The 27,872-nt window shown below is 45.5% G+C and overlaps 2 protein-coding genes across 9 annotated transcripts; one reads left to right on the top strand and one right to left on the bottom strand.

Annotated features, from left to right (window-relative positions):
- Positions 1 to 139: 139 nt before the first annotated feature.
- TMED8 (transmembrane p24 trafficking protein family member 8) lies at positions 140 to 20,851 on the bottom strand. 5 transcript variants are annotated; one of them, XM_043516250.1, is made up of 7 exons: positions 20,703 to 20,851; positions 16,373 to 16,451; positions 13,068 to 13,197; positions 11,946 to 12,087; positions 8,821 to 9,120; positions 7,650 to 7,893; positions 5,883 to 6,169 (listed from the first exon to the last, which is right to left on the bottom strand). In XM_043516250.1, exons 1-6 carry the CDS (start codon positions 20,842 to 20,844, stop codon positions 7,676 to 7,678), a joined length of 1,011 nt encoding a protein of 336 aa, XP_043372185.1. In that variant the 5' UTR covers positions 20,845 to 20,851; the 3' UTR covers positions 5,883 to 6,169; positions 7,650 to 7,675. The 5 variants fall into 5 exon arrangements, with proteins under 5 accessions (XP_038261335.1, XP_043372185.1, XP_043372186.1 ...); XM_043516251.1 differs by having other exon boundaries at positions 7,646 to 7,893; XM_038405407.2 differs by having other exon boundaries at positions 140 to 7,893.
- Positions 20,852 to 20,879: 28 nt separating this feature from the next.
- Positions 20,880 to 27,662, top strand: SAMD15 (sterile alpha motif domain containing 15). Of its 4 annotated transcripts, none has more exons than XM_038406099.2 (3): positions 20,880 to 21,266; positions 21,740 to 21,838; positions 27,375 to 27,662. In XM_038406099.2, the coding sequence occupies exons 1-3, from the start codon at positions 21,090 to 21,092 to the stop codon at positions 27,645 to 27,647; spliced, it is 549 nt and encodes a 182-aa protein (XP_038262027.2). In that variant the 5' UTR covers positions 20,880 to 21,089; the 3' UTR covers positions 27,648 to 27,662. The 4 variants fall into 4 exon arrangements, 3 of the variants coding, with proteins under 3 accessions (XP_038262027.2, XP_043372188.1, XP_043372189.1); XM_043516253.1 differs by lacking the exon at positions 27,375 to 27,662 and adding an exon at positions 22,227 to 23,521; XR_006281954.1 differs by lacking the exon at positions 20,880 to 21,266 and adding an exon at positions 23,530 to 23,646 and having other exon boundaries at positions 21,273 to 21,838; positions 27,375 to 27,506.
- Positions 27,663 to 27,872: the final 210 nt, after the last annotated feature.

Genomic DNA, 27,872 nt, shown 5'->3' on the forward strand with positions numbered 1-27,872 from the left:
GCAAAATTCACTATGAATATTCCTCTCTGCTTTGCAATTCAAAAACAAGTTCAGCTCAGATTTTTTTTTGTTGAAAGTCTGAAGTCTGAGTCTTAGCGCTGAAGCACCCACTCACCTTAAGAGAAGAAAAAAGTCGTGGTTGCATAGTGAAGTTTATTTAAAGAGTTTGGAACTCAAATAATACATGTCACAAAACAGCCACACCATACTGAATATAAACACGGTAGCCCAGCTCTAGAAGGAAATGCAAGCACACTAGAAATATAGACTTTTCTTTGGGCCATAGAGCAAAACATTCAGTGCCACATTTTGGTAAAGTATTCTTTTAATGTTTAAAAACAATCCCTTGGAAAGGCAAAGAGCAGCAGTTTGGTTACAAAAACTTGACCCAGTCTGAAACTACAGTACATTAAAAAAAACATTTCACATCACACAGATGAGGACTGACAAAAAGACCACAGATCAAGAAAAAACAAACCTTTAAGGTGTGTCCAGATACAAGACATTCCCCATTGAAAGGCTACTGAGGGGCATGTTGCAAAGAGGTGGGGACTGGCCTTTCCATCTTGTAGACTGCTATCATGAGGGTACCTTAGAGGCCTCTGGAAGGCTGCCTTCAACCATTGAAAGTTTTCAAAAGTAACTAAAATTCAAAGTGGTCACTTGGCGATGCCTCTATAGCTGCTGGCATGATAGACTGAGATGTTAGATGCCAGCTATGAGTCTCATTTTTACCCATCATCCATTCTAGCCAATCACAAATCAGATTCTTATTCCATATGAATTACAGAGTCTTAAACTGTCAGACAGGAGAGGAGTACACATTTCTTCAGATGATACTTCCAGGAGTCACAGGTAAATAGGAGACCGGAATATATGGAATTGTCATACTGGATCAGACCTTGTCACATGGAATCCTGTTTCCAGCAGCAGCCCACACCAGATACTTCAGAGGAAGGTGCAAGAAACTCCATAGTAGGCAAACAAGGGGATAGTCTGTCCCTTCAGGCAGTCTCCTCCCAACTCCTGATAGTAACAGATTGATTTGAGCCCTGAAGCGTGTGGTGTTTGAACTCTTCTAGAACTTCATTTTAATTTAGTATTTACGGCAATAACCCTGGACATTCTTGTAATCCATAAGTGTCCCATCTCTCTTTGAATCTTGCTAAATTCTTGTCAAGGAGGCGAATTCTGAATTTACCATGGTACAATTTCAATGACTGTCCCTATTTGATCTGCATGCCCTCTTAATATGGATATGCCTAGCAATGCACTGCCCATTATAGCATGTAGCCATGGTTCTAACAAATATGGGAAAGGAGAACAAGTCATCTAAAATTTAGAGATTTTTGCAGCTTTGATCCTTCATCTAGTTCCATAGTACACAGCAGATATTAACTCCAACTCTGGATTCACACACTCCACTAGAGCGTGGCCACAAGATCTGCTATTTGTGTGTTCGGTTAGCATTGTCACAAGTCCTCCTCATTGTAACTGCCTTGGCATCCACACATCTACAACTCCCTCAAGAAAAAATAGCACTTAGGCATCCCACTATGCATGCACAGTAGTAGCAAAGACACTGAAGGCAAAGGCCCTGTGGTTCCAGAGAGCTCAGGCTTTCAGTTGTAATCCTCACCTCCTTGGTGAGAGGGTATCAGTTAAAGCAATCAAAAAAGGCAGTTTTAATTTGCCAGGAACAGACTGACAGATATTGCAACTACATGCAATATCTTTGGGGACCATATTGTTTTAAGTTTATGTATCACTGTGGGCCAGGGACTGTATGAAACTTCAGGTGGGAGGATCATCACAGCCCCTTGAGGAACCAAAAATAGTGGGGGTGATTAAGATGAATCACTTAGGTTGAAAACACCTGTAGAAAGATACCACCCCCGGGGAGGCTTGCACACTTACTGGTTCAAACTAGGAGACGAACAGACAAAGGGCTTTTGATATAAAACAAACTAGGTTTAAACTGACTCAGGCCCCCTTTCTGATCCTGCAAACAGATAGGATCTTATATCTGAGGGAAGCCCCAATCCTTGCAGAAGTTTGGAAAGACTTTGGCCTAATAGCACCCCCTTTGACTGATCAGGGTAACCTCCGATAAGCTTTTAGCATGTGTATAAGAATTTATTGTTTTTATAGGTTCTCTGTAATGCTTTTACCTTAATAAAGGTGCTTGCTTAGAAAGAGCTGTGTGGTAACTTGTAACTGCTGGCAATACACTGTTCAGAGCCCTCAGAGAGAAAGCAACACACGCAGCCACTGGCTGTTAGGTAGACTGCCTTGCTGGGGATATCAGTGTAAGGCAAGGATATGTGCAGCTTTAAAACTCCCCAGTGAAAAGGGAGTGGGACAAGGGTCCTTGCCCAGAGACAGGTGACAGCTGGAGACCTCATTGGGCACTCCTAGAGTGGACCACAGTGGGGTGTGTGGTTACAAGTGCAGTTACTCTGAAACTATGACAGACTATAGGGGATCACCAGCCTAACTTCCAGGTGTGCTATTTGGAAGGTAGGTAGAGAAGTGAGGGGGAGGAAACCCTTGCAATTAAGGGTCTGAGGAAAGTAAATGAAAGTCTATGGCTCTGGTTTCACTCCCTCTTGTTTCCAGGCACCACATGATAAATCCTTAGGGAGTGGCTTTTGGGGGAAGGAGAGGAGAAAAAGAAAAAAATTCAACTGGGATGCAAGTGAACTAGAATAGAGATCCCTCCCAAAACCCCACCCTGCAAGGATATCTAATGAGCTCCTTGCTCCAGAGCCACCAAGGCACAGCCACTGGACATGTAACATGGCTCCCAACTTATCCCTACCCAAGTCCAGCCACAGTTTGTTTCTGTACACTGACCCACTAGAGGCTACTGATGCTGCCTCATGACGCACGCGTGCTCTCTCTCTCAAACAAACACACACACACAAAATTAAAAAGGGAGGCAAGTGCACAGTTCATAGGCAGTGCGACAGGAGGCAGTGTGCTATGGTCAGGAAGTTCTCTAGTTTCTAGAATAGACCAAGTCCTAAGCAATTCCTTGTCAACTCCCACATAAAAAGCTAAACCAGACCTCTAAATTCTCTCTCTCTCAAGGTCTGAATGTGCATTTTCATCCCAGCTCTAACATTTCAAAGAGACTTAACATAATGCCACGAAGTCAACAGGCCCTGAATACTGAAGTGTCTGCCCTAGAAGTAGCAAAAAACCCTACAAATAACCCTTCAGAAGGATCCACATCACAGGCCTCCAGGTAGTCTGAAAACCAAGGGCCACCTACTGCTACCATTTAAGTCAATGAAATTTTGCCAATGACTTCAGTTTAAACAGGATCTGGGCTCCAAGCGTTTAATTCCATGACCTAAATGCAATACACGCTATCGGGATTTCTACTGCTCTCAATACTCTTGCAATGGGGAAGGGAAGAAGAAGTTGTGGGTAATTTATGGCTTCCTTTGACATTCACAATCTGCTGGAGATTTTAAGTCTCCACTGTTGTAAATTTAAGTACAAGAGTTGCTTTTTATGTAGGACCTGCACAAAAAACTATGTTTGTCCATACTCTCCCTTGCTGAATGTGCCATAAAAAACTACTATGTAAACTCCCCCAGGTGTGTGTAACATTCATAATACAGATGAATGTACAAAAAACAGTTATTAATTTCACATTCAGTCACAAAAAACACACACAGGAGGAAGACACACTGTTTGCCAAATATACAAATTTTTTCTCTGGTGAGGTTTTAGATTTTGGGTTTTTTTTTCTAGTCACAAACTATAAGAGGAAAACACACAAAAGCATCACTCCATGGAAACAAGTTAGGAACTTTCCTTGAAGTGAACATTTTTAGGTTACTAACATCCTTGCAAAACTAGAATCTATTTCAGAATTCACTTTTCGTCTCAGACTCAGGAGTGACAGTTCCCAGTGTCTGCAGTTAGAATGGAGGTCTCCCCAGCACTGCTTCAGCTACAGGTACCAGGGCTGGATACAAGCCTAGTAGGTATTGTGGGCAGAGGTACCAAGGAAGCTGTAGCTTAGCGAGGAGCAAGACAAGGAGAGGAGATTATTCCTTTGATCTGACTGGGGCTTAATATGCCATACACTGAATGGAAATAACTGCTGATAGCCACTGGCTATACAGCATCCTTTCCTTGCTAACTGAATATGCTTTCTGCTAGAGACTTGATTAAAGTATCTTAAAAAGACTAAAGGCTGAGTTACTGACTTTACTATGAACAATTAGTGACGACTGCAAACCACTCATAAGAACGTAAGAATGGTCATACTGGGTCAAACCAAAGGTCCATCCAGCCCAGTATCCTGTCTACCAACAGTGGCCAATGCCAGGTGCCCTAGAGGGAGTGAATCTAACAAGTGATCTCTCTCCTGCCATCCATCTCCACCCTCTGACAAACAGAGGCTAGGGACACCATTCCTTACCCATCCTGGCTAATAGCCATTAATGGACTTAAATTCATGGAGGTTATCCAGTTCTCTTTTAAACCTTATTATAGTCCTAGCCTTCACAACCTCCTCAGGCAAGGAGTTCCACGGTTGACTGCGCGCTGAATGAAGAAGAACTTCCTTTTGTTTGTTTTAAACCTACTGCCCATTAATTTCATTTGGTGACCCTAGTTCTTATGTTATGGGAACAAGTAAATAAACTCTTATTCACTTCCTCCACACCACTCATGATTTTATATACCTCTATCATATCCCCCCTTAGTCTCCTCTTTTCCAAGCTGAAAAGTCCTAGCCTCTTTAATCTCTCCTCATACAGGACCCATTCCAAACCTCTAATCATTTTAGTTGCCCTTTTCTGAACCTTTTCTAATGCTTTTTTGAGATGAGGGGACCACATCTGTATGCAGTATTCAAGATGTGGGCATACCATGGATTTATATAAGGGCAATAAGATATTCTCCATCCTTTTTTAATTATTCCTAACATCTCATTTGCTTTTTTGACTGCCGTTGCACACAGTGTGGACATCATTCCAAAGATAAGTGGTTCTCAGTCAGTCACCCATATATTTTCATTCAGTACCTATGTGACAAGGTCACCAATATGTTCACATAACTTGGAAATGAAAGACCAAAGAAAAGTGTGACTTATTCTGGAAGCTGTGAAGCTTTCATTATTGTAGATTAAATATTCTCCACTTACAGCCATTTAGCACTTATGGGAAATACAAGCTACTCTAGTGAAATATCAACAGTGAAGGAAGATGTGTCAAGGCCCTTTTACTCCAGTCACCAGCAAACAGGGCTATAGACACAATGAGGTAATAAGACTGGCACATATACCAGCTTGGGACTGCACACCATATACAAGGACCATTTGTCTTTAATCAAGGAGGCAAGAAAGGGGCAAATCTGATTAAGTGGACTGAGCCTCAGAAGAAAGATCTGTGTCTATTTCAGAAGGCCAGTACTGAACACTCCCATCTACTGTACAATCCACCTTAGCTAAGGACTATTTGAAGCAGCTGCCAATTACCTAGAAAGGAACCAGTCTGATTGGCTAAAGGGGAACAAAATTATCCTGGAGACAGTTCTAAAACACTGGCCCTGAGTAGAACTCTCCAAATGAGAATCCATGACATCAGCGGTCTCTAGAATACCTGGTATCTATACACACAGGTCAGGTGTGACTTCCTTATTTACTAAGTCCTATTTCAGACAGTGGCTGGTGGCCTAGACAGTGCACATCTCTCCTCTTTCAGATGCATGCAGGACCCTCCAAAATATGTAGCAAGAGGCCAAATGCATAGCAGTCACTGATTAATTACATAGCAGGGTGGGGGAACATGGAGATTTACAGTCAGAAGCAGAATATTTAAGGGATGGGGCAGGGTCCCGCTCCACATCTGGCGTTTAGGAAGTTGAGAGCCAAGGTAAAAGAGGGGTTCCTTGATCAGGCCCTGGGGAAGAGGTTGTGGAAGGAAGCAACTGAAGAGGAAGGTACCTGCCCTGGCACTTCAAGAGGGTTTGGGGAGGAAGCAGGCATCCATGCCACTCTGCTCTTCACTCCCCTCTCCCTTCCTGGGAAGGGAAAAAGAGCTGCAGCTGCTCCCTCCTTGCCTCTGTGCCCCTTAAAGGAGGAGCTGCCCTGCTCCTCATCCTTACTTTTTAGAACAGCAGTTGTGCTCCCTGCCTCCTTCCTTTCCTGAAAAAGAAGAGCACATGTTGGTGCCTGAGCCTATGCTGCCTTGTCCTCCGCACCCACTACTACAGAAGCAGCAGACTGGCATGGGCTGCTCAATGGTACACCTCCCTCAGCTCTTACCTCCCTGACTTACCCATTGCTCCCGAGTGCTTAAGTAGGTAGAGCAGATAAAAAGAAGGGCCTGAATCAAGAGGTATGGAATCACCAGGGAATTATTGGGCATCTTAGGAGAGTGAAGTCTTTGGCTTTATACACCCCCACACTAACCCCATTTGCAGCGAGGGCTATATCTGCATAGAAGGGCAATATCTGGAAGGTGTCAGATTGGAACTTCACCAGAATCATCATGCACAAAGTCACTCAGTAACTCCAAACAGAGGCACCACAGAGCAAATTCAGCAGCTACCTTGAAGGGAAATGGTTCTTGAATAAAATCAAATAAATACTCATTTCGAATCTTGAAGAGTTACAAATAAATACCCTTTAAAACCCATCTGTTGACAAATTAATGTGATCCTTGCTTATTCCTGCCAAGGGCTGAGCAGAGGCTGACCACTAATGCCACTGCTAACCTGAGGTGGGTCAGGGAGCTGCATTCCTCAACAAGTTAGTTAGCAATGACTTCAGGGACTCACTAACTCCAGGGGGGTATATAAGGGAAAGACTGATCCCATATTTTTCAGATTCAAAGTGTGTTGACCTGGGATCGTTAACAGTTTTACATTAACACAAGAGGCTGCAGCTCAATTTTCCCCACAGGTAAGAGAAACTTTTGTTGGTGACAGGAATTTTACACATCCCCAAAGTCAGGATGATCTGTATCCACCTTCCCCTTCCACACCTGCTTTCCCTTTTCTATGGGAGATCTTCCTATTGATTACCTCTGCAAGGATCGAAAATAAAGGTTTCACGTGATTGGGTCTGGCACTTGTGACATGACTACACCACCATGAATGGGTCAGAGGATGCAGGCTGCAACTCAGGTATTTGGAGGGATGAATCCCCACACAGAGATTAATGGAGGTTTGGCTAGTGTGTAAAGTACAACAATGCAGACAGGATTCAGCTGGAGAGTGGCTGTGGTACAGGTGGCTTTGCCTCCTAGCAGAGTGTGGTTGGCAATTACCCACTGGTATTCCATTTAAATAAAAGGGTATTTCAGCTTCAGTTCATACAAGTGCAATAGAAAGAAACTGCTGCCACCTGAATCTGCCCTCGGATAATTTACTGGCTGTAATGAAAAGTCCCAGCCTGATGACTGCACAGAGCAAGCTTCCTGAAGTTTAGAGCAAGACGAGTTGCCTTTGGACAATTGAGCAGCCACAGCTACCCTTTCCTGTGAGTAAGCTGGGAGGGAATGGGGGAAAACCTGTTCTTATCCCTAGGAGGGCAGAGAGCCAAGCCTCTGACTCAGCCATAGGGCAGTGCCAGTTAGGGGGTGCCAGTCCTGGATGGCAGCCTGTTTTGCAGTGTTACCTGCCTGCCGTCCCCATTCCCTCCCCTCCTTCAGCTGGTGTAATAGACATGAAAGAAGAGAGTCTTGTTACGTAGGAGGGAGTAGGAGTTGTCAAATTTGAGCAGGTAGATGCCCTCGCCCGGGTAGTCATGGCTGCCTGCCTGCACATCCCGGTGACTGTCCCTTCGGTACACAGGCATGATCTCCCGATAACGGTTTCGTAGATAGCTTTTAGAGCCCCTCTCCACATCTCCAACCGGGGTGAGTCCTGAGTGGGAGAGAGGAGACAAGCAGAATCAGACAAACCAACAGAGGGGAAAATGATCAATAAGGCATGGTTACAAGACAGGGACATGAGATCTAGCTAACTAAGACTGGCTGAGATACCCACCCTGTCCAATGCACAACCCAAAGTCTCTCCACACAGGAGACCTGCTTTGAGACTGATACACTGGGGAATAGTTTGAATTCTCACCATCACTTCCCTCCTTGTCCTCTTCACCCAGTAGACACCTTTAAACAGCAGGGTCTCCTAAAGGTGGCCCAATGCCAGAGAGAAATTTATTGTGGGTAGAGGAATGCAATGGAGAGTTTCACCTCTGGCCTTGGTGGTCTCTCAGTCTTCCCTTCTACTTCTCCAAGAGGATTCCTCTCAGTGGGGCTTAATTTCAATCATCATTGGTCCCGAGATGGGACCTGCATTGGTCCCAAGACTCCCTGCAACTTCTAGGCTACAGATACTCCAAGGACATGGGCAGCATGCCCTCTGGGTGCAATCAACAAGAGCTACTGATACTGTGAGAAAAAACACTATTCTCCTCCCAGGAATTGCATCAGCATCACAATCTGTTAGGCTGATGATCAAAGAGTTAAGTCAAGTCTCATACTGTACTCTGATCCTGTTACAGGTTAGAAACTGATCATGCAATAGAAAACAGAGTGGGAGCAAGTGTTCAAAGTTCAATATGCAAGGATATGCGGTGTTATTGGGGAGCATATACCTGGGGTGGGGGAGAAGAGCAGCCATTAGGAAGGGTCTTCTCATCATAACCTAGCTTGGAACTCCAAAAAGATTGCAGTCAACATGTAGGTTGACTCGCCAAAGTGGTGAGGAATTACAGTACCTGATTTGGAGGTATTTGGGTACCATGGGGATGAACAAATATTAATTTATCTTGTAAAGTTTTGCACTGACCTTCAATCTCATCTTCTTCCTCTTCATCTTCCTCATCACTTGATTCGCTGACCTGCACAGTAATGGCAGTACTGGTGACAGGAGTCCAGTCAAAATAGACCCCAAAGCCAATGTCATAATCATCCGTAGCAAACTCCCAGCAAACACGCTTCCCATCTGGGTGTGTTGGCACTCGGACTGTCACTACTTCACCCCGTTTCACCACCAACCGAGCATTCTTCTCCTTTCCCATTTTGGCTTTAAATTCCCTTATCTTGCAAGTGGTCCAAGTGGAGGGTGGAGCCAGAGGAGGAGGCTGAGCTGAAAAATACAAGACAAGCCATTCATCACTGGTCAGAAGGCAACCAGAGAGAGTTCTGCTAACAAGATGGCTATTCCTGAGAAAGCTCTTGAACTCCAATCTTTACCTTCCATCTCCTCTCAAGGCAAGGACAAGTGCCTTCCATTAGCACTGCCCTCAGAACTGGACATACTACTCTCAGTTTTCCCTTCCAACCTTCTTCCCTCCCTCCAAAGCCATTCCTATGAATTATCTGGTTATCTAGAGACAGAGTCAGACTGCCAAAGTTAGGTACAGGCCTAACTGAAAATTCCATCCCATCAAGTGCATTGCACAATACCCCAACACCTCAGCTCCACCTATGGCTTAACTCTGCTGCTTCCACACAGACACCCAATAGTAGCAGGCAGAGTTACTGGGCAGCACAGCATTAGGACATAGCCTAAGCAACCAGATAGAAACCAACTAGCATCATGCATGCATGCAGAAGCTGCCTCCTCAGCTGAATCCAAAGCCTACATAATTCAATCCAACATTCATAAGAATGGAGGAGTGGGAGGGACTCCCATGGCTTATTCTTCACATCCAGATGACTCATGGGGCTTATCTATGAGCTCTCAGAATTTCCCACTGATTTAGCTCCACCAGTGGAAGCGCCAATGTAAATAAGGTATGGCATTTTCCCCACCATGTACAGACTTGCTCTGAACAGGGTTATAAACAATGACACCTCACTGACACTAAAGTTCTATCCTTGCTACCACTGATGGGAAATTCTAAGAAAAAACTCCACATGCATCCAAATGCCAACCATTGAGCACAGCACACATTATCCTCCCTCAATATTCTGCTTTTTTTTTTTTTTTTTTTTTTTTTTTTTTTTAAAGAGATGAGGCTAGGTCAGGGGGATACTATCTTGGGCTTTTGATGGCAAGAGACATCTTGAGTTCTGAAAGGGCAGCAGAGAGAAGAGATAACAGCAACAGTCCTGATTCTATCACCAGTCCCATTTCTATTTCAAGGGTTTCCACAAACATCCAAGTATCCCCTAAACACCTTGAATAGTCAACCCTTGCCCAATTTATTTTAAATCTATTCTCTTTCAAGCTAGGATCTATTACCAATCTAACAGATCATTTATCTGTAGCCCTTCCTCCTGCTCAGTCTTCATGTGTGGTGGACTGAGGGGAGAGAGGGAGAAGAAGAGAGAACGAGCGCAAGAACAAACAGTATCTGCCAGTAACATGCCCTCCTCTGCTCTGTCTGTTCCTAGGTTTCTCTATGGCCTATTTGATAGCTCACTCACCAATTCACCTGCCCTGACACACAGCAGGATACAGTCTGTTCTAAATGTAAACATGGGATTCCCATGAAATGCTGTATTGAGTAATACTCAGGCATTGACAGGAGAAAGGACCTCACTAAGTTTCTTGCTCTCAGCTTCCTACTCACAAATCTTCTCATGCCTGTGTCTGTGAGCTAAGATTTATAAGGGGAGGAGGGTTTATTTTTAAACCGCTTTACTTAGGGCTTGTATTCACTACCAGGGTAAGTAGACCTAAGTTACGCTATTCCAGCTATGTGAATAAAATAGCTGGAGTCAATGTAGTTTAGGCTGACTTACTACGGTATCTTCACTGCACCGCACCAACGGTACCTTATGCTTCTCTACCTTATTCTTCTCGGGGAGCTGGAGTACCAGGGTCAACCAGAGAGTGCTCTGTCAATTTAGTGGGTCTTCACTAGACCCGCTAAATCAATCCCCTGCTACATCGATTGCAGCAGCATGGATCATAGTGAAGACCAACCCTTAGAAACGTTTCAGCAGATGTACACTCTAAAGCAGAGGTGGGCAAACTTTTTGGCCAGAGGGCCACATTGGGTTTCCGAAATTGTATGGAGGGCTGGTTAGGGGAGGCTGTGTGTCCCCAAACAGCCAGGTGTGGCCCGGCCCCCTGCCTTCTATCCAACCCCTCCTGTATCTCACCCCAACAGCCCCCACAGGACTCCTGCCCCATCCACTCCTCCCTATCCCCTGACTGCCCCCAGACCCTTCCCGCCCCGACTGCCACCACCACAAATTCCCCTGCCCTCTATCCAACCCCCTCTGCTCCCTGCCCCCTTACCGCGCTGCCTGGAGCACTGGTGGCGCTACTGCCACACTGCCCAGAGCACCAGGACTGGCAGCCCTGCCGCCCAGCTGGAGCCAGCCACACCACCACACAGCACAGAGCACTGGGTCAGGCCACGGCTCTGCAGCTGCACGGCCTGGCAAGAGCTCACAGCCCCGCTGCCCAGAGCGCTGTGCTAGCGACACAGCGAGCAGAGGCTGCGTGGGAAGGGGAACAGCAGGGGAAAGGCTGGGGCTAGATCCCAGGCCAGGAGCTCAGGGGCCGGGCAGGAGAGTCCTGCAGACCGGATGTGGCTGCAGGCCATAGTCTGCCCTCCTCTGCTCTAAAGAGATGGGTAGTTGAAGAGGGGGGATGAGATGGTCCCACATGGGAATTTAGGTACTCAATGGCAATGAGAGTGCAGAGCACTGGAGAAGGAAAACAATATTAAGTGATGCGATATGTCCAAAAGCTACTTAAAGCAGTGACTTGTCCAGGGCCACCGAGCAAATCAATGGCAAATCTGGGAATATTGTCCAGGAGTCCTGAATAGGAGTCCCCTACTCTAGCCACCAGACCACTCCCAGTGATACAGAGCTGGTAATGTCTAGTACACTGCCTCTGCCCACCCTATTGAAGGAGAGCATCAACAGATCCAATCCTGCTGCCACATGAGATGTGTGTATACAGGCCTCATTCCTACCCTAAGGAAATATTACCATCGCAGTCCTCACCTTTTCTCTGCTCACCAAGGAGGTCTGCAGTCTCCAGCTCTGCAGAGAGGACATCCACTGCACCTGTGTGTTCCGACTGTATCATGACTATATCCCCTGGTCCTTGTGGGGCACGGTACTTGGTCATCCGCACTATGGCCTCCTGTGCAGGGCACATAAGCAAGTTCCTCAGTGGCTCTGTGGGCCTCCAGTTGGATTTTAAATGATTTGTCAGGGATCGAGGGAGAAGGAGCCATTTTCATGAATTCACATCAATTTCCCATTGGGTTTTGCTATAAGTATAAAATATTTACTAAATAATTGGCTGGCTCAGAGGACAGTTTCTGTGCATGGTCTTCTCTGCCTCCAAAACTGTGAAACTCTTGAGTCAAATGCTGCACTGTGCTAGCGTCCTCTGGTCTCCCAAGGAAGCATCATCTCCGCAGACAGATAAGTCCCTAGCTATTTGCACTACCTCAAAGTTTGGGGGCTATCATTGCTTTATTTGGTAAAAGATTTCAGATCTACCCAGATGCCCTCTCAAGTGCTGAAGCTGCTCCAGTTCTAGGAATCAGCCTCTTCAGTTTTCCCAGTACTTAGACTGCAATCACAATTAAACAGATGCTACTGTGAACTTGTTAAAACTGTTGCCCAGAGTAACACAGCGCTATCAATTCCCCCTTCTCACATAGGCAGATACAGAGCTTATGGAGCAAGAGTATTATTACACAATGTCTCTCCAAAGCTGTATTTGAAATTACCAGGAGCTGTTTGTTCCCTGAAAGAACTATAACACTGATCTTCATCACTACCACCCCCCAAAAAATTGACTATTAGTTTATTTAAAATTCACAGGAACTCCCTGAAGCCCTAGACAAAAGCCAGTAGCTGAGAACAGTCCTGAAGCCTTAGGCATGGTTGAAACTGAAAGGGAGCAAGGACTGGTCCAATACACTGTGGGCAAGAGACACATTCTGAGTTTGAAAGGTTAGATTATCACTCTTAACTCCCCCATTGTGCAGAAACAGCCATAACTAAATGCTCAGAGCCCCAGTTCCTCATGTACAGGCTCAGCAGCTGATGGGAAAAGCACTGCAGCATCTCAATCTCTCCTTTCAGAAATAAAAGCGGCAAGTCACCTACCTCCCTGGGGGGCTGGATCTGGTCAGCCAGCTTCTCTCCTTGTCCGGCCACTTCCTGGTCCTCTGATGTACCATCACTTTTTCTAGAATCCTCTGCAGCATGCACATTCACAGGTGATCCAGTCTGCGGCCTCTCAGAGAAAGACAGCACATCAATTCAAGATGCTTGAAAAGCATGAGACACTGAGCCAGGTGGGCCAAGGACAGGTGTTGAACCACCCCACTCAGGGGCTGGAATGCAAATAAACTAAGGGAACTGGGCTTCCTAGAGCCAGCATTCACTGCATTAAAACAAGAAGCTCTCTCTCAACCAAGTTCCACCCATTTATAGTCCCTTAGGTAGCACTAATTCATTCCAGTTGAGCCCAGCCACACTCCTTTCATAGAAGGGCTACTTCACTAACATTGCACTGAAGGCAGGGATCAGTGGTAGCATCTCAGAGAGAAGTAACTCTCACCCTGCTAGGCATCAGATGGCATCTATATACCCCTCACACAGGCCACCTATATCAGAGACAAGACTTCAAATTGATCAGGTTTTGAGAACACCGTAACTCTGCTACTGATAATCAACAAGCGTTAATATGGTTGCATCCCTGCTCCTCTTGTACAGCATGCTGAATCTTGCAAGCCATAAGCCATGCCACGGTAACAAACTAACAATCACAAATGCAGGATTAGGACCTCTCCACAACAGGAGATAATGGGAGGAAGGAGGGAGATCTTTTAGTCAAACCTGGAAAGCTGCAACAGCAGCAAGAGAAACAAAACAGCAAAGCAATAGCCTCCTGCATGCATATTGCCTATTCTTCCATACATCCTGAAATTCCCCTCTAATTTACTATGTCATCGCAGCACCCCTGCCCATCCCTGAAAAAAATCAATTATGACAACCGAGATTAAATAATCCTAGCTACTAATCCAGAATGGGGTTAAAGAACAACCCTTAATCTTAGGTCCTAAATGTAGGTTTCATGAAAAGAAACTTCAAGTCTGGTAGGAATAGAAACAGTCTTTTAAAAGAGATGAAACCTTTGCCTGCAGCAATGGAAATCCAAAGGCAGCCACCTTGGTTTACCATATGAGAAACAGATCAGCACCAGGCTAGCTCCATGCAAAGCACCAATGGTAGAAAGCAAGTGAAGTTTTCAGTTTTAGGAATATGAGGTGCTTTGACTAATGCTGGGACAGATTGTTTCAAGCTACGTTGGAAGTGTCTAATAAAAACAGACTAGTCCAGATGCTTTCTGTACTGTTTCTGTAAATAAAGAGGAGGCTGGAAAAAGACAGACGTGACTGTCCTTTCCGTAACTGAACTCCCTTGAGGATGCGACCTTGGACCCTAAAACAGGAAGAACCAAAAACTAACTAAATTCTCTTAATCTCATTTTTGTTGGTAGAAAGGGAGTGTCTCACCACCAGTTTCCACTAAAAGAGTGGTTCAAATGAGCTGATTGTCAGGATACAGAGATAACCCTACTAGGTTGCTGAGCAAAAAAAAGCTTTAAAAAAGGGATCCTTTGAATATATTTTTGTTACAAAACTTAACCATTTTATAGCCATCCTTTAGGAAGCCTGAATCAGAAATCTGAATTTATGTACCAGCATCTTCCACTATAAGAAAAGGAGTACTTGTGGCACCTCAGAGACTAACAAATTTATTTGAGCATAAGCTTTCGTGAGCTACAGCTCACTTCATTGGATGAAGTAGCTCACGAAAGCTTATGCTCAAATAAATTTGTTAGTCGCTGAGGTGCCACAAGTATTCCTTTTCTTTTTGCGAATACAGACTAACATGGCTGCTACTCTGAAATCTTCCACTATGTTTTTCTTTTCAAATCAACAGGTGGGTGGCACAGACCAACCTGGGGCTCAATCTCATTCTAGCTCACATGCATGCTACATAACCTGGTAGGTGGGTCCAACAGGTCAGGTTCAGTGTTCCCCACAAGGTTAAGCCCTGGCTGGGATGATTTAGTTGGGGATTGGTCCTGCTTTGAGCAGGGGGTTGGACTAGATGACCTCCTGAGGTCCCTTCCAATCCTGATATTCTATGATTCTAAGGTGCTGGGGCTCACTTTGAATTTTTTGGGGAAAAAAAAAAAAAAAAAAAAAAAAAACAGCACTGAAGGCTTTGGATTTTGTGGAGAGGGTGAAGAGTTGCAGAACATTTGTAATCAGATTTAAGAGAAGAAAGTAAGTCAGCTCCACCTTCAAGCCTCCTTTTCATATTGCCCACTACCTCTTCCCTTAAAAAGAACAACCAAAAAAAAAACCAAACAAAAAAAAATACACCATCCCTCAGACCTTAAACAGATTTATCAGGAAACATTCACATGGGTTTAAAACATAGGTTGGCATTTTACTTAATGCCCAACTAGTTTCTTTGAAGAAAATTAAATTCCATAATTACCTAGAGTATATGATAAAATCAGATTGAAGCAAAAGCCTGTTTGGAGCCAACTGGACTGCTGTACAGTCTCTCTGGATGAAACTGTAATTATGAAAGCAGCAGGAATCTCAGTCTCTCCTGTGCTGCAGATTTCATTAGCATCAAAGCCAGGATTACCTCAAATTGTGGTTTTTGTGAGGGATTTTTAAAATGAGGACACTAATAACTGGTGAGACCCAAATTTTGACGTATTTAACTCATCTGTTTCTGAAAGCTTTTATGAGTGTGTTGGGGGGGTAGGGGAGTGAGATTTTTGGGGGGAGGAAAGGGAAGGGAAGGTTAAAACAAAACCTTCAACAGTTTTAGAGAAAAGCTGAATGTGTGCAACTCTAATGTTCACAAGCACCCCAACAAAAGCCAGGATGCATGCACCCAAATGCTCACCAGCAATTCTTCAATAATAAACCAAACAACTGATATTCAGGAGTATAAATGTAATGAAAAAGCAGCAGCAAAAAAGTAGGTTTCTGATCCAACTTCCCTGGGGATTAGATACAGTGAGAATATTTTTTAATTAAAAATATCCTTCAGCCAGAGCTCAGACAATTTCCTGTTGGAAGTTAGTTAGCTCTGTAATCCAAATAGCCTGAGGTGAGTCATGGGTTACATTTTACAAGCATTAAATTACAAGCATTTTACAAGCATTAAGATAACCCCAAGTCCAGAGGAATAGCTCTTCCAATATTGTCTACAGCATACAGAACCTGAAAACAGAAAGTTGAAGTCTCCGATGCCCTGGAGAGGAACAGCTACCAGACACCACTGATAGAGAAGGAGGTGGGGGAGAGACTGATTATCCTCCATTTCCTTGACTAACATTTAATGTGGGTCATCACACAAAGATCTTTTCCTACCTGCACTCTGAGGCCTCGGACTCTGAGGAGGTGACTGTCTGGGATGCAGATGCTGGTTTGGGGGCTGAATCTTCATCCTCTAGCAATGGGTGGAAGATGGAGAGAAGATTAAACAGCTTTTAACCTTTGAGAACGTGCAGGCAATAAAGCAAAACTTTAGTTATCCAGAGTCACCAAGGTAATGTAGCCTTGGAGCTTAAAGCTTGGCCTGGCAACCTTCTGTATTATATGCTGTCCCTCCCCCGCTGAGAGCAAGGGTTTTTAATGCTTTCAATGGCCCTAAGTGCAAGGTTTGGGAAAAGATAACACGGTTTCTGACAAAGGACATAGGGATCAATCAAAACAAGTTTCTGTTCAGATGTAGGCTCTAAGTTTGCCCCTAGTCTCCAGAACAAGCCCTGTCCCCACATGACTCCAGTGCATGCTCTACAGCAGAGGTGGGAAAACAACGGCCCGTGGACCACATGCAGCCCGCGGGACCGTCCTGCTCGGCCCTTGAGCTTCTGGCCAGGGAGGCTAGCCCCTGGCCCCTCCCCTGCTGCCTCAGCTCACCGTACTGCCAGCTCCTGCCGGGCAGCTCAGTAGCGTGGCTGGCTCCAGCCGGGTGGTTCAGCTGCCAGTCCTGCTGATCTGAGCAGCATGGTAAGGGGGCAGGGAGTCCTAGGAAGTGGTTGGATAGGCATGGGAGTCCCGGGGGGCCTGTCAGGGGGCAGGGGTGTGGATAGATCGGGGCAGTTAGGGGACAGGGAGCGGGAGGGTTGGATGGGGATGGGGTCCCAGGGGGGTGGTTAGGGGCAGGGGATCCCAGGTGGGCTGGTCAGGGGACAAGGAGCAGGGAGGGTTGGATGGGTCAGAGGTTCTGACAGGGGGAGTCAGGGGGTGGGGGCCAGGCTGTTTGGGGAGGCACAACTTTCCCTACCTGGCCCTCCATACAGTTTCAGAACCCTGATGCGGCCCTCAGTTTGCCCACCCCTGCTCCACAGTCTTGCTATCTGCTTCCATTACCCATAGAAGATAGTTAATTGGGCATGGACAGGCTCCCAATTACACAGATTTTTAAAGTTCCACATTACAGTAGGAATTCTCTTTTACTTGGTTTTCATAGAGGGAATTTGGTGCTGGTGAAAGACAGCAGATTAATAGCCCCATACATTAAAGGCCTCTGATTCACAGAACAGGAACAGTTCAAGCAGCACACCCCATCGCCAACGTTCTGCAACCTGACCTATAGGGACTGCTTTTAAAGATGAGAAAAATCTAGGCAGAAGAGAGGGATGGGCTTTAGACAAGAACAAACAAGGGGACTAATTAGTACCAGGGTAGTGAGGTATTTGTTTTGTTGCTTTTAAAAGAAAAGCATTTTTCCACCAAGAAATGAATTGAAACCCACTGTCCCAAGCATACATTTTGTTTGGGTATAGGATCCAAATAAATATTCTTCTTTATGCTTATTAATGATCTGTTCTCTGATCATTTAGAAAAAAAAGCATGATGTTAAGAACCTTTTATTAGAAGGTACACTCATTAAAGTATATTATATTCGAGACATGAATAAGCCTCAAAATCTGAGGAGTGGTATGACTTGTGTAACAGGGAGAAAATTCTGTTCACTCCAACTTTATAAATAGAGCAATACACAAGGTTGATTTTTGAACTTATTGCTCATGCGTTCCTATTCTGGCCCCCTAAGAGTCTCCAAGGGAGAGTACCTTAAAGGAACTACAATGCCTAGAAAGACTGTTTTAACAGCCTAGCTCTCAATCGCTACAGAATACAGCAGGACACAATACTTCATGCCCCTCCCCCTGCAACAGATTAGAGGGAACCTAGCAGATCTTTTATATCTGTCATTCTCATGATTCAGCAACTGTTGAAGTTACTGCACAGCTAGAACTTCTCTTCTACCTGGTAACCAACGTGAGAACACTTCACTGCCAAATGCTGGAGAAAATATGGCCTGAAAAAGCAACAGCCAGCAAGACTGCGTGTCATATGACTCAATTTGGCAGTCATGGATAAGTTAAATCGGGCAAGCCCCATGCTCCTGATTCTGGTTGTGGGGAGAAATTTTTTCGTCTGGTGATCTGACACGGAATTACAAAATGCTTCACGCAGTTATGAACTAAAGAGATAAGGAAGCTTTTAAAGGGGACATTAAAGGAGAAGTAAACAAGGGAGAGTGCTAGACTGGGGAGACTAGGGAAGAGAACATGTCTGAAGTTCTGGAGAACTAGAGGAAGGTCATAGATATTACTGGGTTTAGATACTGTAGTAAACACCTTATGTAGAAATGCCTATAACAAAATAAAGAGGGACAATGATGAGCCAATATAATTTTATTGGACCCACTTCTCATGTTGAAAGAAACAAGCTTTTGAGCTTACACAGAGCTCTTCTAAAGGTCTGAAGAAGCTTGTCTTTCCCCAATAGAAGTCAGTCCAATAAAATATGACCTCACCCACCTTGTCTCTCTCAAATCCTGGGACCAACATGGCTAAAACACCATTGCATATAACAAAATAAAGAAGCTGAGACCAAGACAGCAGACAGGAAGGTGGTGGTGGTGGGAAGAGAATATTCCTCCCACACATATAGTAATAAGCCACCCACTCGACAGAGTCAGTGAGAAAACAAACATCCCAAGGTTTGCTCTCAAGGATGCCATAGACATTCTCTACATGTGCTTCAAAGGAGAAATAAATTCTAGACTCACAGGCCCTTCAAACTGAGGCCCAGCATCCTATCCTCTTGAGGTGACACATGGGATGTGGTCACCAGCTCTTACCACACCCAACTACATAGCTGCTTAGGTACCACAATGGCCTTCGATTTCACATCAGGTATTAAACATTTTGCATGTCTACGGTGCATTTTAGAGGATACCACTGTGCTAATCAAACATTTATTAAATCTCAAACTCTGGGGGAAAGGTTAGGATTACTAACCACATTTTTCAGATGAAAAAAAGTGAGGCAAAGAGGGGAACTGGCTTACTCAAGGTTATGCAGTAAATCAGTGGCAAAAATGTAATTAGAACCCAGGAATCTCAAGTCTTAACCCTACACTAAACAGTGCTGCTTTTTAAAAAACAAACTTAATTGGTTCCCTGTAATGAGCTATATTGCTGTGTTAGTCTAAAGATTGTAGTGGAATCTTTACTGGTGCCTGGAGACCAAAGTGCTAGGAACTTAAGCAAATCAAAGTTATTATTATCTCCCTTACATGAGGCAATGCTTACACCATAATACATTTCTCTAAATATAAAGCAACTGGTACACTAGGGAACAGAGAAACAACCCAGCACCCTTAGGGATAGAGGCTGTTGGAAACCAACCACTGATAAACAACTGTATCAAGAGGCAAGTTAGACTTGGTCTATGCTTAACAGTTACGTCAGTATTGGTACATCAGTGAGGGGTGTGGAAAAACCCCCCAACACGTAAGCCAACAAAAAACCCAGTATAGTTTCAGCTATGATGGAAAAGAGCTTCTATTGATATAGACAGCGTCGTTCAGGGAGACGTATTCCTACACTGACGGAAAGGCTTCTTCCATAGGCTGTGTCTACACTAGTGGGCAATGTCAGCATAGGATCCGTAGCGTAGACATATCCGAGGGGGCTGTGCTGACATAGCTATACCATCACAGGCTAGGCTACACAGTGTTGACATACCCTTAGACCTCAGAAGACGTTAGCAGCAGCCTTCTTAACTTTTTCCCAAGACCTCAGCCAAACTGGCTCTAAAGATGGGTACTGAAAACAGTGGGCGATGCTAGGAGGCTGGAAGTAGCAGCCGCAGAAAGCTCCGATTTTGCAGCAATAGCGTAACTGGAGTAAAAGCAGACTACCTTGTTCCGGGCTGTAGCTCTCCTAAGTCCCCTTGGAAAGCTCCCACTCCCAGCCCACTCTCCCTATTGCTGCTCCTTGTGGTGTGTGCCAGGCACTGTACTCCCTCGGCTGCCTGGCAAGCACTACAGGTCCCCCCTAGGAGAAGGGCAGAGCAGGCGAGATGGAGGGAGGGAGGGAAGGAAGGAGCACCATCAACCCGCGGTGCGCTGGCGGGGAGTCCCAGCTTCGCAGCGAAGGCTACGCACACAGCTCAGCTTTTCCGCCGCATGCATCCGAGGAAGCGCACCGCAGCTTATGCTCAAATACACGCGTTAGTCTCTAGGGCGCCACGAGTCCTCCTGTTCCTTTTACAGCTCAGCGGGTGCCCCTCAGCCGCGGCCTGCAGCCCCCGCCCCACAGCAGCTCCTCCAGCCGCGCCGCCCCCGAGCGCGGCGGCCCGTACACCCGAGCGACCGCAGCGGGACCCGGCGCCCCCCGTACCTGGAGTCTCAGGCGGCGGAACAGACGGTGAGCGGCGGCCCTGCGCGTCCCCCTCGGACGCGGAGCAGCGGCAGCCTCTCGGCTCCCCAGCCGCGGGGGGCTCGAAGCAGGAGCCGGCGGCGGCCACCGGCACCTCCGACATTGGGCAGCCGCCGAGCGGGGACGAGGCGGCGGAAAGAGCCGAGGACTGGACGCCCCGCGGCCTGGGCCTTCCCTCCGGCAGTTCCGCGGCGGGAGCGGGCTGCTGGGCGCGGCGGCGCTTCACGCACCCAGGGGGCCGGGCCCGGCGGGGAAGGAAATAGCTGCCAGACGGCCGGAAGTGGAGGTCGCCGTGGAGACTGTTCCGACGCGTTGCTATGGCTGCATGGCGGGGCGGAGCCGCCCAGGATGGAGCCGATCCCGGAGGAGGAGGGGTCCGGGGCGCCAGGGCCTGAGACCGGATCCGAGCCCGGGCCCCAGCCGGAGCGCGAAGAATCCGAGGCCCGGCCTGGCCCGGCCCGCCTCGCCTGGAGCCCCCTGGAGGTGGCTGAGTGGGCTCGGCAGCTGGGCTTCCCCCAGTGCGAGGTGAGGGGCGGGGCAAGGGGGGCGGGGCCGTGAGCTAGGTGAGGGGGGCGCTGCGCGGCCAGCTGCAGGCTCGGAGCGGGGGCGAGCTCGGACTGTCACTAACCGCGCTCGCGGCGCCGTCGCTGGGCTCCCCCTAGGCCCGAGCCGAGCGCAATTCCCGCGTCCCTTGCTCCGCCCTGCGGCCTGGCAGCGCCCGGGAACCTGGCCTCAAGAGCATCTCTGCGTTCTGGGGAAACTCCGCGCAAGTTTCTAGCCCTGGGCGTGGCGGAGAAGAGCTAGGACGAGTGAGGCCAGCGTCCCCCAAAGGCTCAGAAACCAGAAGGGGGGAAGCCATTGTTTTTAAAGATCTCTCTGCTTTTAAGCCAAGCTCCTGACCGGGCAGCGGGGCGGCTGACTAATGTTGGTTTTTGAATGCTTGGGGGTGGCAGTACGGCTCACTGCTGTATAGTGTTTCCATCTGATTTCCCTGCCAGGACTGCTTTACAGCTAGCTGCATCACTGGCCGCAAGCTCGTCCACCTTAACTGCTCAAACCTGCCACAGATGGGCATAACGGACTTTGACCACATGAAGGTGAGTGCCACACACAGAGTTGCCTTCCTCCATTAGGAGTGTTTGTGATTTCCCATCCCATCTCCCACATGTTCATGTTTGTTCTCTGACTACATCCAGTAAGATGTAACGCTGCTCCGTCTCCGTTAATGATAATAGCAGGATCTAAACACTCATGCTCAATAGGACAACTAGAACCTGCCCAAGACCTGATGCTTGGATGGATGTTGTACACAGAATGCAACAATATTTTCCTCAGAAGGATGGGGCACACTGTTCTGGCTGCAGTAAGAATCCTCCTGAAGCTTCATTTAAAACTCAAGATGAACCCTGACCCCAAATCTTCAGAAAAGTTGTATTTAAAAAAAAATTATTTCCATGCCTTTATGCCCATCTGGTTTCCATATAGGACCTGAGGCAGAAGGGCCCCAAAGGAGAAAGCAAGCCTGCTGTGGCCGTACTTCCTGTGTGTGCACAAGTAGGAAACAACAGAAATCTTGCCCAAACACTTGTTTGTTTGACAATTACAACCCAGCTTTGGAGACATAGTGATTCTTCACTGCATTACCCTGGTTTTGTGTGGTGTAATTCTTCTGAAGTCAATGGAAGTTCACTAGTGTAAAAGTGATGTAAGAATGGAGCAGCAGGGTCAGGAAGTTTGGATCTGCACCTGCATTTCTGGTTGCTCAGTCAAACCTCTCCAGTATTTTGCCCACCTTTGTCCTACCACTTAATGAAGAGATATGTATATGCGGGGGGAAATGGTCTACAAAATTCTAATTTTTAAAATCAACAAACTAGTCTTCACTAATTAAAACTGTTCAAAAATCCCCATCTAAAGGATCCCAAAATCAGCTAATAAGGAAGGACCAGAAGGACTTTTTACTTGCTATATTGGGGATGGACAGAGGCCTCACCTTATGCAGCCTCACAGGAAATGTTCCATGGTTCAAGGTAGGGTCCCTATAGCTTCCAAATGGTCAGAGCCTTTCTAGAGGGTTCTGAGCTTATATAGAGGATGTAGGCACAGCCCAATGCTAGGAACATGTACTGATAATACTCAAAAGAGAACTTTGAGAGCTTTGAATGGAAGGCATCAGAGAACTGCAAATTGATGTTAACAATTTTCACCCTCCCTAATGAGATACTGTTTGTGACAAATACTACAGAAGCTGACAGAAGAATATTCAAACACTACTGTATGAATGTTATATATATCTTTATGGGCTTGCTAGTGATTGTAATCCTGGCTAAATGAGTCAGACAAGGAATGCTTCCTGCAGGAACTAAAATCTCTGGCCAGGGAGGGGGTGAAATTAATTCAACTCCACAATACTGGAACAAGTCTTTTGAAGTTTCACACTCTCCTCGCCATGCCCTCCTCCCCACAATAACAGATTGTTTTAGGCCTTTTGAACCAGGTCAAATCAACAAAGGACTTGAAACAGTATAAAATATAAACTCTTGCCTAAAGAGAGGGTTACTCACATGCTATCCAAGAATTGACAGGCATGTTGACTATGTCCAAGAAAGACAGGCCCTGCTGTGGAAGTGGAAGTGGAAGGTGGGTTACCACCTGCTAAGCCAGGCATACTTATAAGCTGTTTGTTGTTGACTTTTTCTGAAACACTTCTTTTCTGAATAAATGGTACATTGTTTTATGAAAGCTGGCTGGTCACTGAATAACCCTGTCATTGTTCCTGAGAGAGCAGAACTGCAGGTGCTGAACTGAAGTAAGACCGACTGAGATGATCATAATGAAGTGCGGGAGTCTGCAGTCTAAGACCCCGTCTGGAGGGAGCAAATCAAGGGATTTCACCCCAGGAAAGGTGATTCCTAGAGACCTAAGACTGATGCGGAGTGCCTCTAAGGAGGCCACAAGGGGTTCAGATGTACAGTTAACTCAGATACTACTATCCCCATTTCACAGCTTTGAAACAGGGTTGTGAGAGAGGAAAGAAGTTGCCCAGAGTCGTGTAGCAAGTCTGAGGTATCCTGTCTCTATCTTGTGCTTTAACCATCAGGCTCTTCTTTCCTCATTTTCAGTTCATGGCTGAGAAACTAATATTGACTTAAATAATAACATTCAAGTGCTCCAGCAAGGGAAATGCAGTAAAAAGTTAACCTGGTAAAACATTAGCTATAATTGAATGTGACTGTTTTCTGTATGCCCAACCAAAATACATTCCCTAAGCCAGCAGAGCCCTTAACAGAATAAGGGGAAGTTTTTCTAAGACACACATAGAATCATACGACTGGAAGAGACCGCGAGTGGTTATCTAGTAGTCCAGTCCCCTGCACTCCTGGCAGGATTAAGTATTATCTAGACCATCCCTACAGGTGTTTGTCTAACCCACTTTTAAAAATCTCCAATGATGGAGATTCCACAACCTCCCTGGGCAGTTTATTCCAGTGCTTAACCACCCGGAAGTAGGAAGTTTTTCCTAATGTCCAACCTAAACTGCCCTTGCTTCAATTTAAGCCCATTGCTTCTTGTCCTAGCCTCAGAGGTTAAAGAGAATAATTTTTCTCCCTCCTCCTTGTAACAACCTTTTACGTACTTGAAAACTGTTATCATATCCCTTCTAAGTCATCTCTTCTCCAGACTAAACACACCCAATAGGTCCCTCATAGGTCATGTTTTCTAGACCTTTAATCATTTTTGTTGCTCTTCTCTGGACTTTCTCCAGTTTGTCCTGAAATGTGGCACACAGAACCGGACACAATGCTCCAGTTGAGGCCTAATCAGTGTGGAGCAGAGCAGAAGAATTACTTCTTGTGGCTTTCTTATAACACTCCTGCTAATGCAGCCCAGAATGATGTTTGCTTTTTTTGCAACAGTGTTACACTGTTGACTCATATTTAGCTTGTGATCTACTATGACCCCCAGATCCCTTTTGGCAGTACTCCTTCCTAGGCAGTAATTTCTGATTTTGTATGTGTGCAACTGATTGTTCCTTCCTAAGTGGAGTACTTTGCATTTGTCCTTATTGAATTTCATCCTATTTATTTCAGACCATTGCTCCAGTTTGTCCAGATCATTTTGAATTTTAATCCTATCCCCTAAAGTACTTGCAACCCCTCCCAGCTTGGTATCATCCACAAACTTTATAAGTGTACCCTCTATGCCATTATGTAAATCATTGATGAAGATATTGAAGAGAACTGGACCCAGAACTGACCCTTGCAGGACCCCTCTAGTTTGACTGTGAACCACTGATAACTACTCTCTGGGAATGGTTTTCCAACCGTTATGCACCCACCTTATCTCCATCTAGGTTGTAGTTCCCTAGTTTGTTTATGAGAAGGTCATGCGAGCCAGTAACAAAAGGCTTACTAAAGTCAAGAGATACCACATCTACCACTTCCCCCCTATTCACAAGGCTTGTTACCCTGTCAAAGAAAGCTATTAGGTTGGTTTGACACGGTTTGTTCTTGGCAAATCCATGCTGACTGTCATTTATCACATTATCTTCTCAGTGTTTGCAACTTGATTGCTAAGACACCCTATTCCCATTACTTCTGTAAAGCTGAGCCCCTAGCTGTCTTCCTTTTCAGGGGTTTTAACTGAGGTTTTTACATAATCAAGTGAACAGAAAACAGGACAGCAAGCCTGGATCTTGTGAGTTCTGGCTCTGCCACTGACTCTGTGTAACCTTGAACAAGTTCCTTAACCCAGATTTTTCAAAAGTGGGTATTTAAACATAGATATTCAATTCCATATTGTTAGGCACATAAGTGATCTGAGTGCCACATGTGCTCATTGTGAGCTGCAGCTCTTTAAATCATTCAGCACCTTTGAAAATCACGTAACTGATTTAGATGCCGAACTTTAAACACCTGAGTTTGAAAATTTGGGCTACAGCCTCTCTTTACATCAGTTACCCACCTGTAAAATCCTTTCCCAATCTCATAGTGAGGCTGTGGGGATTGTTTGAAAAGGACTTTAAATCCACTAGGCATGATACTTATTCTTTGACTGCATGTGTACATTGCCGCCTTTGTCACATAAAGAGCTGGCTGGCTGCATCCTTGTGAACTAGAGGGTACTGCTGCTTTTGCAGAGCCAACCATTTTGTTTCAAATCTTCATTATTTATGGCCTCCATCATAGGGCACGGCTTGGAAATTCAAAGAGATTGCAGTTCACAAGCAACAAGAGATAAAATCTTTATGCACCGTGGTAGGAATTTGAACATTGTGTTCTTTATGCTGTAAAGCACCAAAAATTTGGGCCAATCTTAACTCTTGGCTGGCTGAACAGTTCTAACCCTTTAGTTCTAATGTACAGTCAGAGCAAAATGAACTTGGGGTAATATTTTTAAAAGCACTTACATGACTTAGGAACTTATGTCCCATAGCTTGAGAGTGGAATTTAGGTATTTTTGAGAACCCCACCCTTGGCCATTATCTTCCTGGTTTCCTTTATTACTGAAGGCACACAGATTCAGCTCTTAGCTGTACTGTTACAAATTGAAAATGACTCCATTGACTACAAAGGAGTGATGCTGAGAGCAGAATCTGGCCCATGGGGGTTTTTCCAATGAGAGTCCTCTCTGAACCCAATGAAATTTCTGATTGATGCTGCAATGAGGCCATAATCCTATATTATATATGAGACACTCAGACACCACAGCAAGCCTGTATGTAATTGTAACCAAAACCCAGCTACTTGCTAGAAGTGATTATGAAGGCACCGGTTGAACAGTATGATCTTACAGTTTACAAGAAGTGGAGTGTCGGTGGAGAAGTCCTGGTGTAGAGATTGTATTAGGGCTGGGAGTTTCTCTGGGTTGCTGCTGGATTTGTTCTAGTTGTATTGTTATTTTAAATCGTATGAAAGGCACCTAGAGTAGCAGTTAGAAGACCCTAATAGCTTCCCACTTGAAACTGCACTATGGGATGTGGTTTAGCAAATAGTAAAACTGATTAGAAACACAAAAGGTGAATTGATCAAGGTTTTAAAAGACAAGATTTATATTCTGAAAAGTGACTATATTAAAAATTATAGTCAGGCTCCTTCCACTGATGGCTTCAGGTCCAGCTATTTCAGATTACAAGTCAGAAAATAATTTTTCTAATGAGCAGTGCCACTGTTGATCAACCTGCGCCTTTCTGCCTCTTATAGTCTCATCAGTAATAAAAATTCTACAGACACAATTTAGCAGACAATGTTGACGATGATGTAGTAGGCAGAGAAGAAAGAATCTCGCTCACTCACCCATAGCTGCGTTTGCTCTGCAAGTGCTAATAGGAGTCAAAAAAAAACAAAACAAACCTGTTTGGGGCAATAAAGGTAGCAGCTGTGACTCCCAACACACAGTAATTCCCTGCACTAATCAGAATGTGCTGTTTTTACATAATCTTTTTTCTAATCATAACTGCACATTGGACTCATCTTGCCAGATCACACTCTAGCTCCTACGTTATGGAAAGAAAAACATTCTTAAAGGAGAAACTGCAGGAGTTCTTTTCTGTGCAGCTCTACACTACAGAGCTCTATCGATGTAGCCACCACACTAAGAATAGGCTCCCTTATGTTTCTTCTTGCATTTCAGGAGATTTCATGGCATGTGCAAGAGCTGTTGGGGATTGAGGAGCCTCTCTGGAGCAGAAGCATTGCCCTCCCATACAGGGACAACCTGGGCTTGTTTTTAGAGCACAAAGCCCCAACTGGTGCAAAAGCTGATGCCCTCACCTTCTCTCAGTTTGTCCAAGAAGCAGGATTAGAGCCATATGCTACAATTTCACAGCAGTCTGGGCTTTTTACAAAGGTGGAAGCAGACGCCTTCTTTGTTCAAGAAGCTACAATTCCATCCTCTCCAGATTAAAGAAAGGCGCATCAATACTCTGATTTGTTTAGTGCTGACAGTACGCTCAGCCATGTACAGTTCCTCCCTTGAACATGCTTGCCATTTAAACTTTACTCCTAAAGACACCCCTCTGGGATATTGCCAGGTGCCAAACTCCTTAGTTCAGTTACATTATCCTAAAGGTTCCCTTTCTCCCCATTACAGGAGCTCTGTGTGGCTCAGTCATGTCTGAACTGCTGCTAC

This window comes from Dermochelys coriacea, chromosome 6, assembly GCF_009764565.3.
Source record: "Dermochelys coriacea isolate rDerCor1 chromosome 6, rDerCor1.pri.v4, whole genome shotgun sequence".
NCBI lineage: Eukaryota > Metazoa > Chordata > Testudines > Dermochelyidae > Dermochelys > Dermochelys coriacea.